This window comes from Papio anubis, chromosome 6, assembly GCF_008728515.1.
Source record: "Papio anubis isolate 15944 chromosome 6, Panubis1.0, whole genome shotgun sequence".
In the NCBI taxonomy this organism is placed as follows: Eukaryota; Metazoa; Chordata; class Mammalia; order Primates; family Cercopithecidae; genus Papio; species Papio anubis.
The window spans coordinates 146,459,850-146,473,041 of NC_044981.1; the positions used below are offsets into that span (position 1 = coordinate 146,459,850).

The 13,192-nt window shown below is 36.9% G+C and overlaps 1 protein-coding gene across 5 annotated transcripts in view; it reads right to left on the reverse strand.

Moving 5' to 3' along the window:
- The window catches only part of KPNA5 (karyopherin subunit alpha 5), a 66,079-nt gene that overhangs the window by 39,837 nt on the left and 13,050 nt on the right, over window positions 1–13,192 (reverse strand). For all 5 annotated transcript variants that reach the window (XM_031667471.1, XM_031667474.1, XM_031667473.1 and 2 more), the window contains 3 exons: window positions 5,477–5,610; window positions 2,806–2,907; window positions 2,570–2,669 (listed from right to left, as the gene is read on the reverse strand). In XM_031667471.1, the coding sequence (XP_031523331.1) occupies window positions 2,570–2,669; window positions 2,806–2,907; window positions 5,477–5,610 (336 nt within the window). The remainder of the gene's footprint in view (window positions 1–2,569; window positions 2,670–2,805; window positions 2,908–5,476; window positions 5,611–13,192) is intronic.

Genomic DNA, 13,192 nt, shown 5'->3' on the forward strand with positions numbered 1-13,192 from the left:
CATAAGAACCCAAATATAGTTTCTTCCTGGTGAATTAAAAGCAACACATTTGTATTTATCTTCATCTAAAAGAAAGCAATTAAAGTGCACTTGGATTGTCAGCTAATCTAACAGGTATCATGACCTACTATTAGTATTATATTGACAGGATGATAGTCTATATAATCTTATAATGGTGATAAACTGCTACCGAGAAGACTTTTAGTCATTATGGCAATAAGTAGTATATGGGGAACATCTCCTTCAGAACTGAAAACTAAGCAAGAGTCAAGCAAAAGAAAAAAGCTTTGGAGAACTTTCTACAAAACTGGGATTGAAGAAAAGGATGGTTTGTGATTTACATCCACAAGGGTGGCCATGACAAGGAAATAAGTAGACGATGTAACAAAAGGTCACCGTCACAGACTTAAGTCAGAGGAGTAAAAGCTAGAGCTAAGACAGGCTGTGCAGTACCCAGGGCATATTCATATCTTCCTAGTGTCTACAGTAAGAACACTAATTATAATAAAGAAATGCTTGGAAAAGAGGCAAAGTTTCCTGTGGTTTCTGCTTCCAGTTCTGGGCTCTAGATGCTTGCTTTCTCATATTTCCTACTTTGACAGATCAAATAAAAATACAGTAAATCTATTATTTTTCTAGGGCTGATAGATTTGGCAGGAACCCACATCAATCAGTGAAAGAAAACGTCTATTAACTCCTTGCTGTATGTCCAACTAGGCAAGCATAATTCCATTACAAAGAAGAAACAGAGAACACAATTGTCTCTGTGAAAGATAGTACAGTTTAACGGAAACAGAATACCTTTAGGAATTAGAGTAAATGAGGACAAAATCTTCTGATCAAGGAATTCGATACCCAGACAACTTGCTCAAAGACATCAGAAATATAGTATTTAGACATATAAAGGCTTAAAAAAATTGTACCAATGCAATTTTCCTAGAATGGGGGTAAGAAAGGGGTAGAAAATCCTTCAAGTAATGCTTTAATAAAAATTTAATCAAGATAAAGAATTCAATAATAAGGAAATGTTACAAAAACACCAGCGGCAAACTCTAAAACTCTTAAATAAATCTAAATAAATTATGTTAACAGTATGACATGTCAAAATAAAATCTTGACGAAATATAATTAAAAAACAATTTAACAATATTAATCTGACTCAGAAAATAATCCCAATTATAAAAACCAAAACTGTGAAGTATTGTGAGGAAGAGAGAAGCCATTCTTGATTGCATAAGGGTTTCTTAACATTGCTAAGGTATGTGAGGAACAGAAATTGAAAGTTAAATTTATTTATGAACATAAATTACAGTAAAAAAGCAAAAGTGAAAGCCTTATAATCTATGCTAACCTGATCACAAGATTTCTTTCATTCTTCATGTGTCACTAACCTCTGTCTCTCTTAGGATGATAAGGCAGTTGAACTAAGGGCATTTTCAAAACCTTATCAGTTCATATATAAAATCCCATAAAATTAGACCTACTAGTTCAATAAATTCCATATATGAAACACAAGACAAAGATTTAAATTTTTACTTAAATGAATTCTTATTAACTCAATATAAAATTGGTCAAATAACATAAAAAGGCAATTATGTATTATAAAGAACCAATAAATAAGGCAAAATATTCCACCTAATTACAAAAAAAAAAAAAAGCCAAATAATGAATTACTATTATATAAGCATTTTTTTCTTAAAGATAACTGTGAGGCCAGGCATGGTGGCTCACACCTGTAATCACAGAATTTTGGCAGGCCAAGGTGGGAGGATAACTTGAGCCCAGGAAATTGAGACCAGCCTGGGCAGTATGACAAAACCCTGACTCTACTAAAAATACAAAAAATTAGCTGCGCGTGGTGATGTATGCCTGCCATCCCAGCTACTCAGGAAGCTGACGTGGGAGAATCACCTGAGCCTGGAAAGTAGAGGCTGTAGTGAGCTGTGATTCCGCTACTGCACTCCAGTCTGGGTGATGGGAGTGAGATGTTGTCTCAAAAAAAAAAGAAAAAGAGAATTGTGAATGTTGGTAAAAATAGTGAAATGAATGCTTGTACAAACTGAAGATGGGAGTGTAAATTAATACAGTTTATTCCCTTTGACCCCCTACTTCACTTTTATGAATGAATATTAAGGAAATTTATATTGCTTAACAATTATTGTAGCATGTTTATGGTAATCTAAAATTGAGAAAAATTTAAATGCCTGATTACATCATTTTATGTTCATACTCTATGTTATGGTACCATTTAAAAAATCATGTCTGAAAAATATTTCTACAAGAATTAAAAAATATATATCTCTAACCTTATTTCTTGGCAGCAGGATTAGTCTCTTTATATTTGCCTCTTTAACTGCTTTTACATTTTTACAGTTTTTCTAGAGTCAACATATGTTACTTTGGTAACATCATATTCAAAAATGGATGTTACTTTACAATATATTTTACAGAGAATATAACACCTGTGTCTAGCAAAGAAAGGTATTTTAAAATTTAAAAAAAACAATAAAATAAATCTCTACTACAAAATCCTGTAATATCAAATAAGCATACTGAAAATAATTCTTGCCTTTAGAAAGCAGCTTTCTAAATTTCTGTGTTGCTGTTAGCTGTTGATCAGCATTATTAGAAAAAATCATCTGAACCATATCTGTAGTAACAACTTCTTCCTAAAACACACACACAAAAATATAATTACCATTTAAACATTTTACATGAATAATTTTGCATGCATAAATATTTATTATATATACTATTGCTAAAATTATTGAGATATAATTTGAAACATATTTTTGTAAAATATACCTCTGGAATGGGTACAGTGGAACTAATATCTGGATCCTGTATAGGACTTTCAAGCATAGATTCATCATTTCTGGGCAAAGAGACATTTCTGCGTTTGAACAACTGTAATAAAGAGAAATCAGTTTACACATTGAGCTTTCCATAAAACATTCAATTGCCATAGAATTCCATATTTTCATTTGAGTGGACCAAAAAACCCTATCAATTTTATAACTTAAAATTCTGAATATTTGAGTATTTCCCAATCATTATACTAGGAAGTAAGGTATTTATGAGAAGTCAGAATTTCCGGGCTAGCTTTTGGCTGCACAGACTACTTCACATCACTTAAATCTCAGATCTTTTACCAACAGTAAGCTTGTAAATGGAATACACATAGTCATTCTATAGCACTTTAAAAAGCACATATTTCCACACTGGATTATGAGGTATCTAAGAATTTTTTAAGAAAACTTAAAAAGCACATCTGTTACACAGGAAAGATAACATCTGATACATTAACTGATTTAGTATATCTGATTAACAAGGAATAGAAAACAATTCTTAGGAATAACAGTCCTATGCTTATTAATTCAGGAGCAGATAAAAATGAAGCAGAAAAAAAGAAGAAAGAAACATGGTGAGTTCACTAAGGGAGATTTATAGGTACGGTTGACCCTCCATATCTGTGAGTTCCACGTTTCCAGATTCAACCAACCTCGGATCAAAAATAATAATAAGAATAAAAAATAATAAGCCAAACATGGCAGCACATGTGTCTGGTCTCAGTTACTTGAGAAGCTGAGGTGGGAGGACTGAACGAGCCCAGGAATTGGAGGGCAACCTGGGCAACACAGCAAGTCCCCATCTCTTAAAAATCAACAGCAAAAAAAATACGAAAATTAAAAAAATACATATTTTATTTTACTTTATTTTTATTTTATTTTTTGAGATGGAGTCTCGCTCTGTTGCCAGTGCAGTGGCACAATCTCAGCTCACTGCAACCTCCACCTCCTGGGTTCAAGCAATCCTCCTGCCTCAACCACCTGAGTAGCTGGGATTACAGGCGTGCGCTCACCATGCCTGGCTAATTTTTGTATTTTTAGTAGAGACAGGGTTTCACCATGTTGGTCAAGCTGGTCTCAAACTCCTGACCTCAGGTGACCCGCCCACCTAGGCCTCCCAAAGTGCTGGGATCACAGGCATAAGCCACTGAGCCCGACAATAATACGTATTTTTAAACAATACAGTATAACAACTCAACTACACAGCATTTACACTGTATTAGATGTTATAAGTAATCTGGAGATGACTTAAAATACACAAGAGGATGTGTGCAGGTAATATGCAAATACCATGCCACTTTACATAAAGGACCTGAGCATCAGTGAATTTTGATATCCGCAGAGGATCCTGGAACCAAGGAATGACTCTACATTTCCTAAATCAAAATTTGAGGAAAACAAAATCTGATTATATTATTTTTGATAGCTAAATAAATATCAGGGTTTTTTTTTTTTTGAGATGGAGTCTCACTCTGTCACCCACGCTGGAATGCAGTGGCACAATCTCAGCTCACTGCAAACTCTGCCTCCCGGATTCACGCCAATCTCCTGCCTCAGTCTCCCGAGTAGCTGGGACTACAGGTGCCCGCCACCATGTCTGGCTAATTTTTTTGTATTTTTAGTAGAGACGGGGTTTCACCATGTTAGCCAGGACGGTCTCATCTCCTGACCTCGTGATTTGCCTGCCTCAGCCTCCCAAGGTGCTGAGATTGCGGGGGTAAGTCAGCGCTCCCAGCCTGTTCCTATTTAATATGTAAACAATCCTCCTTCTAATCATTTATTCAACACGATTTTTTTAGTACCTACTATAATGCATGAAGGACTGTGTTAGATGCTGCAGATAGGGAGATGAGAAATCACAATCGTATTTCTGAAATAGGTCTTGCCTATTACATGCCTGTAATCCTAGCACTTTGAGAGGCACAGGCAGGAATGTTGCTTGAGGCAAGGAGTTCAATACCAGTCTGGGCAACATAGCAGGACCCCATCTCTACTTACAGAATAGAATAGGCCTTTTCTGCTTTCTTCACTGCTAGTCCTTTTCACACATCAGTTTTAACTCATATGTGTGAGAACCACATTCTTTTACTTATTTATAAATACTTCTACATTTAAGTACACCTTGGAATAAAAAATGTTGAGATATACTCTCTTAAATGATTTTACATTCTTTATGTCACATACGCAAAGTATAAGCAGAGATCCGGCTAATAAGACAATGGGGGAACAGTATGAGTAGCATGGGAAGATGACAATAATTTACTTATGGGCAAGAATTGTGAAAACTACAAAGCAGCAAATAATATATAATGTTTCTCTAGGGGGCAAATTTTATAATGACAAATGAAAGTGATCTAAATAGATGCAAGGGGAAAAATGTATTAGCAGTGAGGTAAAAATATAATTAACACAGCAGGTTTATCAATAAAACAGAAAATCCATTTCTCCCAGGACTAAAAGTAGCACAGAGTTCTGTTTCACAAATTTACAATTATGATGCCTGGAGTCTAATAAATAATAGAGTTAGCTATATTCAATTTCTTAAAACATTTCCATTTTAAATTATCCAATAATTAGCAAATAATTAAACTTTTAAAAAACAAAATTAAATAGCTAAAAACACCTACCTGTTCTTCCCTTTTTTGTTTTCTAAGCTGTATTCCCTCTTCTTCTCTTCGTCTACGCATCTCTTGAGGATTTAGGGCTTTATTCTTGTAACTTTTCATTCTATAGTTATCTTTCCCTGGACTAGCCATGGCATCTTAAAGGAAGGAGAAAAGAAAACAGACACTGATAACTCACTCTCTTAAAACAACAGGAGACACTTAATCTAGCAACTAAATTCAGGCTCACTGATTAACAGGCTAACAAAACCCATTCTGAAAATTATGTACAAAGAATACTTTCCCTTAATTCCACATCAAGATTAGAGCAAAATGACCACATATTTGAGAAATAATATCTTAAACAATTTTGGAATAAACAAAGACAAAGTTTACCCTATCTCATTGATTCTAAGATGCCACAACCTTTCCTCTCTCCCTAGCCCCCGCAGTGTTTTAACCTTTCTGAAACATAATTACCATCAGGAAATAATCATGAATTATTTGGGTAAAAAAAAAAAAAAAAAGTCTTCTAAATTACAGTTTCTGGCTAGATCAAGAAATAACCAGCATTGAAGTGTCTTATTTTTAATGGAATATGATATTAGGCTCCAGTAAGCACATCTCAAATATTTATTGGGGTCTGGCTTCTTACTGAAGGCACTGCCTTAAGAGCTATGGCCACAAGGGTCAGGACTTGAATTATGACTACAATATCAGTTTTTAGTACTCCAGTATAATTAGTTCTTTTGAAATACTAAAATTCATGTATACTTTATTTTTAAGTAGTTTTATTGCAAATGTATTTTAAAACATTAACATTTTTATACATATTTTATAAATACATAGAATACATGCAAATATATTTCATATTTGAAATATATGTGCTAGTTTTACTTTTAGAAAGTGAATTATAAACTTTTTAACAATGTAACAGTATTGATACCTTCATACTATCTTATAGGAATATTAAAATACTGATATTATAACCTATTCTGGATGTATACATCACACACACAAAAAAATCAGCCTAAAGCAGGGTGCCAACTTCAGTTCAACATTAGATAGTGAGTACCCAGTATGTTATTCTGTTAAATTCAGAGGACATATCCATGTCTAACCAGAGACAATATTGTGACCAATTAGCTTATGAAGTAAACAGAAGAGAAGGAGAGGCTGGCATCTGTCTGCCATCCCTGTTACTGAAGAGACAGACTAATGAATTGGCAAATTTTATTGTAAGCAGTAAAGTACACTAAAATACATGCTTCAAGTCTTGTGAGAGCAGTGAAGATATGGCAACTAATTGTGCCTTAGGGACTTCTGAAAGCTTCATGGGTATCCTATCTTAAAGGAAAAGCAGGAAAGAGAAATGGGAAGAATCAAGCATTTCAAGCAGAAGGAATATATGCAAAGGCAAAGTTTTTGAAGAAGCCTTGCATAACCAAGAACAGTAAGAGATTGAGTGTGTCCAAAATGAGGATGCATGGGAGAACATAAAGCTATAAAGGTAGGTTAGAGCCCATATGGTTCCTATAATGCAGCTGTGAAATTTGGACTTGATCCTAAGGAACAGAATTAAAGAAATTAAGGAAAAGGTTATTTTACATAGTTCAGAGAGAGAGAGACAGAAGAGGTGCTGAAGGCATGAACTAAACAAGTTACTACAATGAAAACATAGAAGACAGGTTGGATTACAGAAACATTTCTGAAAGTGATTCAGTAAAAATTAGAGGCCATATGAAAGTAACAGACAGGAAGAAAAAGGAGTTTAGGATGACTCCATGGTTTTTAACTGAGCCATTTGAGTAGTATGGCAAGATAACATAAGACAGAGAATACAGATGGAGGATCAGAGTAGTGGTTGTTCTGTTTACATATCGGCTTTTTTCTGAGACAAGAATAATGAATTCCGTTATTTTAAGTTTATTTTTAAATTTATACTTAGTAAAAATCACTCTTTTTTTTTTTTTTTTGAGACGGAGTCTCGCTCTGTCGCCGAGACTGGAGTGCAGTGGCCGGATCTCGGCTCACTGCAAGCTCCGCCTCCCGGGTTTACGCCATTCTCCTGCCTCAGCCTCCCGAGTAGCTGGGACTACAGGCGCCCGCCACCTCGCCCGGCTATTTTTTTGTATTTTTTTACTAGAGACGGGGTTTCACCGGGTTAGCCAGGATGGTCTTGATCTTCTGACCTCGTGATCCGCCCGTCTCGGCCTCCCAAAGTGCTGGGATTACAGGCTTGAGCCACCGCTTTTGGTATACAGTTCTATGAATTTAACAAATGTATAAGCATGTAACTATCACAATCAAGATACAGAACAGTTGTTACCCCCAAAAACTCCCTCACGCTGCTCCTATTAGCCCTCCCTGACCCTTAACATCTGGTAAAAACTGAATTCTTCATCCCTACAGTCCTGCCTTTTCCTGAATTTCAGAAAAATGGAATCATACAGCATGTAGTCTTTTAAATCTGGCTTCTCAGAAAAAGTATAAAACACCTCATAATATAGCCAGCCAGGGAGGTGAAAGACCTCTAGAGTGAGAATTACAAAACGCTGGTAAAAGAAATCAGAGATGACACAAATGAATGGAAAATTATTCCATGCTCATGGATAAGAAGAATCAGTATCGTGAAAATGGCCATATTGGCCAAAGCAATTTACAGATTCAATGCTATTCCTATCAAATTGCCAATGACATTCTTCACAAAACTAGAAAAAACTATTTTAAAATTCATATGGAACCAAAAAAGAGGCTGAATAGCCAAGGCAAACCTAAGCAAAAAGAACAAAGTTGGAGGTATCATACTACCTGACTTCAATCTGTACTACAGGGCTACAGTAGCCAAAAGAGCAGGGTACTGGTACAAAAACAGACACATAGACCAATGAAACAAAATAGCCCATAAATAAGTCCACACACCTACAACCATCTGATCTTTGACAAAGCTGACAAAAACAAGCAATTGGGAAAGGACTCCCTATTCAATAAACGGTGCTGGGATAACTGGCTAGCTACATGCAGAAGATTGAAACTGGACCCGTTCCATATCCAAAAATCAACTCAAAATGGATTAAAGACTGAAATGTAAAACCCAAAACTATAAAAACCTTGGAAGATAATCTAGGCAATACCATTCTGGACACAGGAATAGTCAGAGATTTCACGACGAAGGGGCTATTGCAACAAAAGCAAAAATTGACAAATGGGATCTGATTAAACTTAAGAGCTCCTGCACAGCAAAAGAATCTATCAACAGAGTAAAAGACAACCTACAAAATGGAGAAATTGTTGCAAACTATGCATCTGATAAAGGTCTAATATCCAACGTCTATAAGAAACTTAAACAAATTTACAAGAAAAATACAAACAACCCCATTAAAAAGTGAGCAAAGGACATGAACAGACACTTTTCAAAGGATATACATGCAGCCAAGGAGCATATGAAAAAATGATCAACATCACTGATCATCAGAGAAATGCAAATCAAAACCAGAATGAAAAACCATCTCACACCAGTCAGAATGGCTATTACTAAAAGGTCAAAAAGAGTCAGGTATGGTGGCTCATGCCTGTAATCCCAGGACTTCAGGAGGTGGAAACATGAGGATCGCTTGAGCTCAAGAGTTCGAGACCAGCCTGGGCCACACAGTGAGACCAAGTCTCAACAAAATATCAAAACATTATCCACGCAGGGTGGCACGTGACTATAGTCTCAGCTGCTCGGAAGGCTGAGGTGGGAGAGTCACTTGAGCCCAAAGGTCAAGGCTACAGTGACCATGATCACACCACTGCACTCCAGCCTGGGCAACAGTGAGACCATGCCTCAAAAAAGAAAAGAAAAAAAGTCAAAAAACAAACGTAAATTAGTTCAATCACTGTGGAAAGCAGTGTGGTAATTCCTCAAAGAGCTAAAAATAGAACTACCATTTGGCCCAGCAATCCCATTACTGAGTATATATCCAGAGGGATATAAATCATTCTACCATAAAGACACATGCACACGAATGTTCAGTGCAGCACTTTTCACAATAGGAAAGACATGCAATGAACCTAAATGCCCATCAATAACAGACTGGATAAAGAAAATGTGGTACATAAATACTATGAAATACTATGCAGCCACAAAAAAAAAAAAATGTGATCATGTCTCCTGTGGGAACATGAATGGAGCTGGAGGACATTATCCTTAGCAAACTAAAGCAGGAACAGAAAAACAAATACCACATGTTCTTACTCATAAGTGGGAGCTAAATGATGAGAACACATGGACACAAGGAAGGGAACAACAGACACTGGGGGCCTACCAGAAGTTGGAGGGTAGGAGGAGGGGGAGAAGCAGAAAAAAAATAACTATTGGGTACTAGGTTTAGTACCTGGGTGACAAAATAATCTGTAAAACGCCCATGACATGAGTTTACCTATATAACAAATTTGCACATGTGACCCTGAGCCTAAAAGGTAAAATAAAGAACAACAACAAAACCAACAAAATAAATCTGGCTTCTTTCATTTAGCGCGGTATTTCAGTCATCCACGTTGTTGGCATCTATCAACTCTCCTTTCTTATTGCTATCATTCCACTGTAGGGACATATCACGGTTTATCAGTTTTCCAGTTAAAGAACATCTGGGTGGTTTCCAGTTTTGGGAAGTTATGAATAAATTTGCTACATACATTCATGTAAAGGTGTTTGTGTAAACATAAGTTTTCATTTCACTCAGTAAATATCTAGGAGTAGAACTGATGGATAATACAGCAAGTTTATGTTTCACTTCATAAGAAACTGCCAAACTTCTTTCCACAGTGAGTATTCCATCTTGCATTCCCATCAGCAATGCATGAGAGTTCCAGTTGCTTTGCATCCTGTCTCCACTTGATAATGCAAGGGGTTTTGTTGTTGCTGTTGTTAGTCATAGCCATTCTAATAGGCGTATAGTGACTCCGGTTTTAAACATGTTAAATGTATAGTACTTGGTGCACATGTAGGAGGCACTGATCTATAGATGGCTGAAAATATGGATCAGAACTCGAGACAGGGATCTGGAGTGACCATTCAGTATCATGTAGAGCTACAGAAAAAGGATGACCAAAGGAGAAACCTTGGGGACAATTATATTTTAGTGGAAAAAGGTAAGAGCAAAAGAAACCAAAAAGAAGAAGGTCAGAGAAGTAGAAGAATAAGGAAAAATATAAGAGTCCTGCAAAGGAAAGGAGTTCAAAAGATAAAGGAATATTTAAGATGTAGTACCACTGATAACAGGCCACTTGGTTTATTCATTCATTGATTCATCCAGAAAATAAAAGTGCCTATAATAATCTAAGTACCATATCAGGCATCAGATTTGGTAATTATGTCACTGGTAAAGATAGTGAGACAAATCTCACTACTGGTAGAGCTCAAGGTAGAAAAGAAGGGGCTGAGGCCTTGAGAATGATGATTAATCTGCCAAAATTCCTTCTTTAAAATATTTAATGGATTCAGCAATACTATGTGCACCTACAAATAGTTATCATTAGTAACTGCTCAATATGGCCAGGCAGGGTAGCTCAGGCCTATAATCCTAGCACTTTAGGAGGCCAAGGAGAGTCGATCACTTGAGGTCAGGAGTTCAAGACCAGCCTGGCCAATATAGTGAAACCCCGTCTCTACTGAAAATACAAAAATCAGCTGGGCATGGTGGCAGGAGCCTGTAATCCCAGCTACTTGGGAGGCTGAGGCAGGAGAACCGCTTGAACTCAGGAGGCAGAGGTTGCAGTGAGCCAAGATCGCGCCAAAAAAAAAAAAAAAAAAAAGGCCAGGCGCAGTAGCTCACACCTGTAATCCCAGCACTTTGGGAGGCGAGGCCGGCGGATCGCAAGATCAGGAGATTGAGACCATTCTGGCTAACACGGTGAAACCCTGTCTCTACTAAAAATACAAAAAATTAGCCAGGCGTGGTGGTGGGCGCCTGTAGTCCCAGCTACTTGGGAGGCTGAGGCAGGAGATTGGCATGAACCCCGGCAGGCGGAACGTGTAGTGAGTCGAGATCGTGCCACTGCACTCCAGCCTGAGCGACACAGCGAGACTCCGTCTCAAAAAAAAAAAAGGAGGGAACTGCTTAACATAACTTTACTAATAACAATGTTTGGTATTATTCTCTATTTTATATCTATAAAAAGCTAGACTCTTGAAAGGAAAGAGATCAGTCAGAGTTCATTACAGAGCAAACTGACCACAGTATTAGTTGTTGAATTATACAATATGTATAAAATATTTAAGTAAAATAAAAAGCTCATGGAAATAAAATTCTTAAAATGTTTATCACCTATATATGTAGCATATTCTAGGCCACTGGCTGTAAACGTTTTTAATCACACATCCTACATATGTAAAATGTATTTGTGCATTCATCCTCAACATATTTATTTCTATACATGCATTACTATTCTAATATGCTACTCTAGCATAAAATTCACAAAAAAATAGAAATTTTTAATGAAAGTTTGAAAAGGTAAACAAATATAAGTTCTAATATTTTCTTACCACATCTGACTGGATCATCTTGTGCCCTCCCACACACACACACAAAGGCGCTACTTATGATAGCATTAATCCAAGCAACCACATTGTAACCTGTTCAGCATAAATTTTAGCCAAATAAAATATAGCCCCAACAACTCATATATCACTTGTTCCTTTTTCTTCAATAGTACTGACTTCCGGCTTCAGATTTAACACCTGCATCCATCCTCACTGCAGTTGATTTAAAGGGGACAATAAATCAAGGGAAATTATCTCTAAAGGGGCCCCACCCAAGGGGATTGTTTCTTTCACTGAAAAATAAATTTAAAGGTTGCACTTCAAAGGTTGAGGTCTCATAAAACTTAAATATAAGAAATGTTATTCAGGCACTTTAAAGCTACAGAACAGAGGAATTTTTTTTCATTCATAAGCTTTCAACGGCTCTTAGAAAAACCATGTTTAAGTTGAGCAAATAACTAGAATCTGAACTTACAATTTTCTTTCTTTAATATCAAACGACATTATTTCTCATGCCAGTAAAGCCTTCATTTCCATGGGGCTGGGCGCCTCATTAGAGAAAGTAAAAGACTGCACAAAGTGGGGAAAGTGCCAACTAGAGAGCCCTTATAACCAAACAAGCAATACTTAGGTCGGAGAGACAGAGTTGTTCCTGACCTACCAAGAAAGCCACTTTCCTACAGATTATGAGTCACTATTGGGTGTTGTAATTGAGAGATAAATCATTAGTGTTTTTGTCTTTTTTAAAAAACGTGTCCAAAAAGCTCAAAAGTAAATGCCAGTGTCATATTCTTTTTTTTGTTCGTTTTTTGTTTTTTGAGACAGAGTCTTGCTCTGTCGCCCAGGCTGGAGTGCAACGGCGAGATCTCGGCTCACTGTAAGCTCCGCCTCCCGGGTTCACGCCATTCTCCTGCCTCAGCCTCCTGAGTAGCTGGGACCACAGGCGCCCACCACCACGCCAGGCAATTTTTTTTTGTATTTTTGGTAGAACGAGGTTTCACCATGTTAGCCAGGATGGTCTCGATCTCCTGACCTCCGCCCGCCTCGGCCTCCCAAAGTGCTGGGATTACAGGCGTGAGCCACCGCGCCCGCCGCCAGTGTTACATTCTTTAGGTGTATCACTGTCATTTCACAGCTTTCAAATACTTCCATCTCCTATGCATTATCGATGAAAAACTAAGTTTTCATCTTAGAACGGAGCTGACCGACTATTAGAA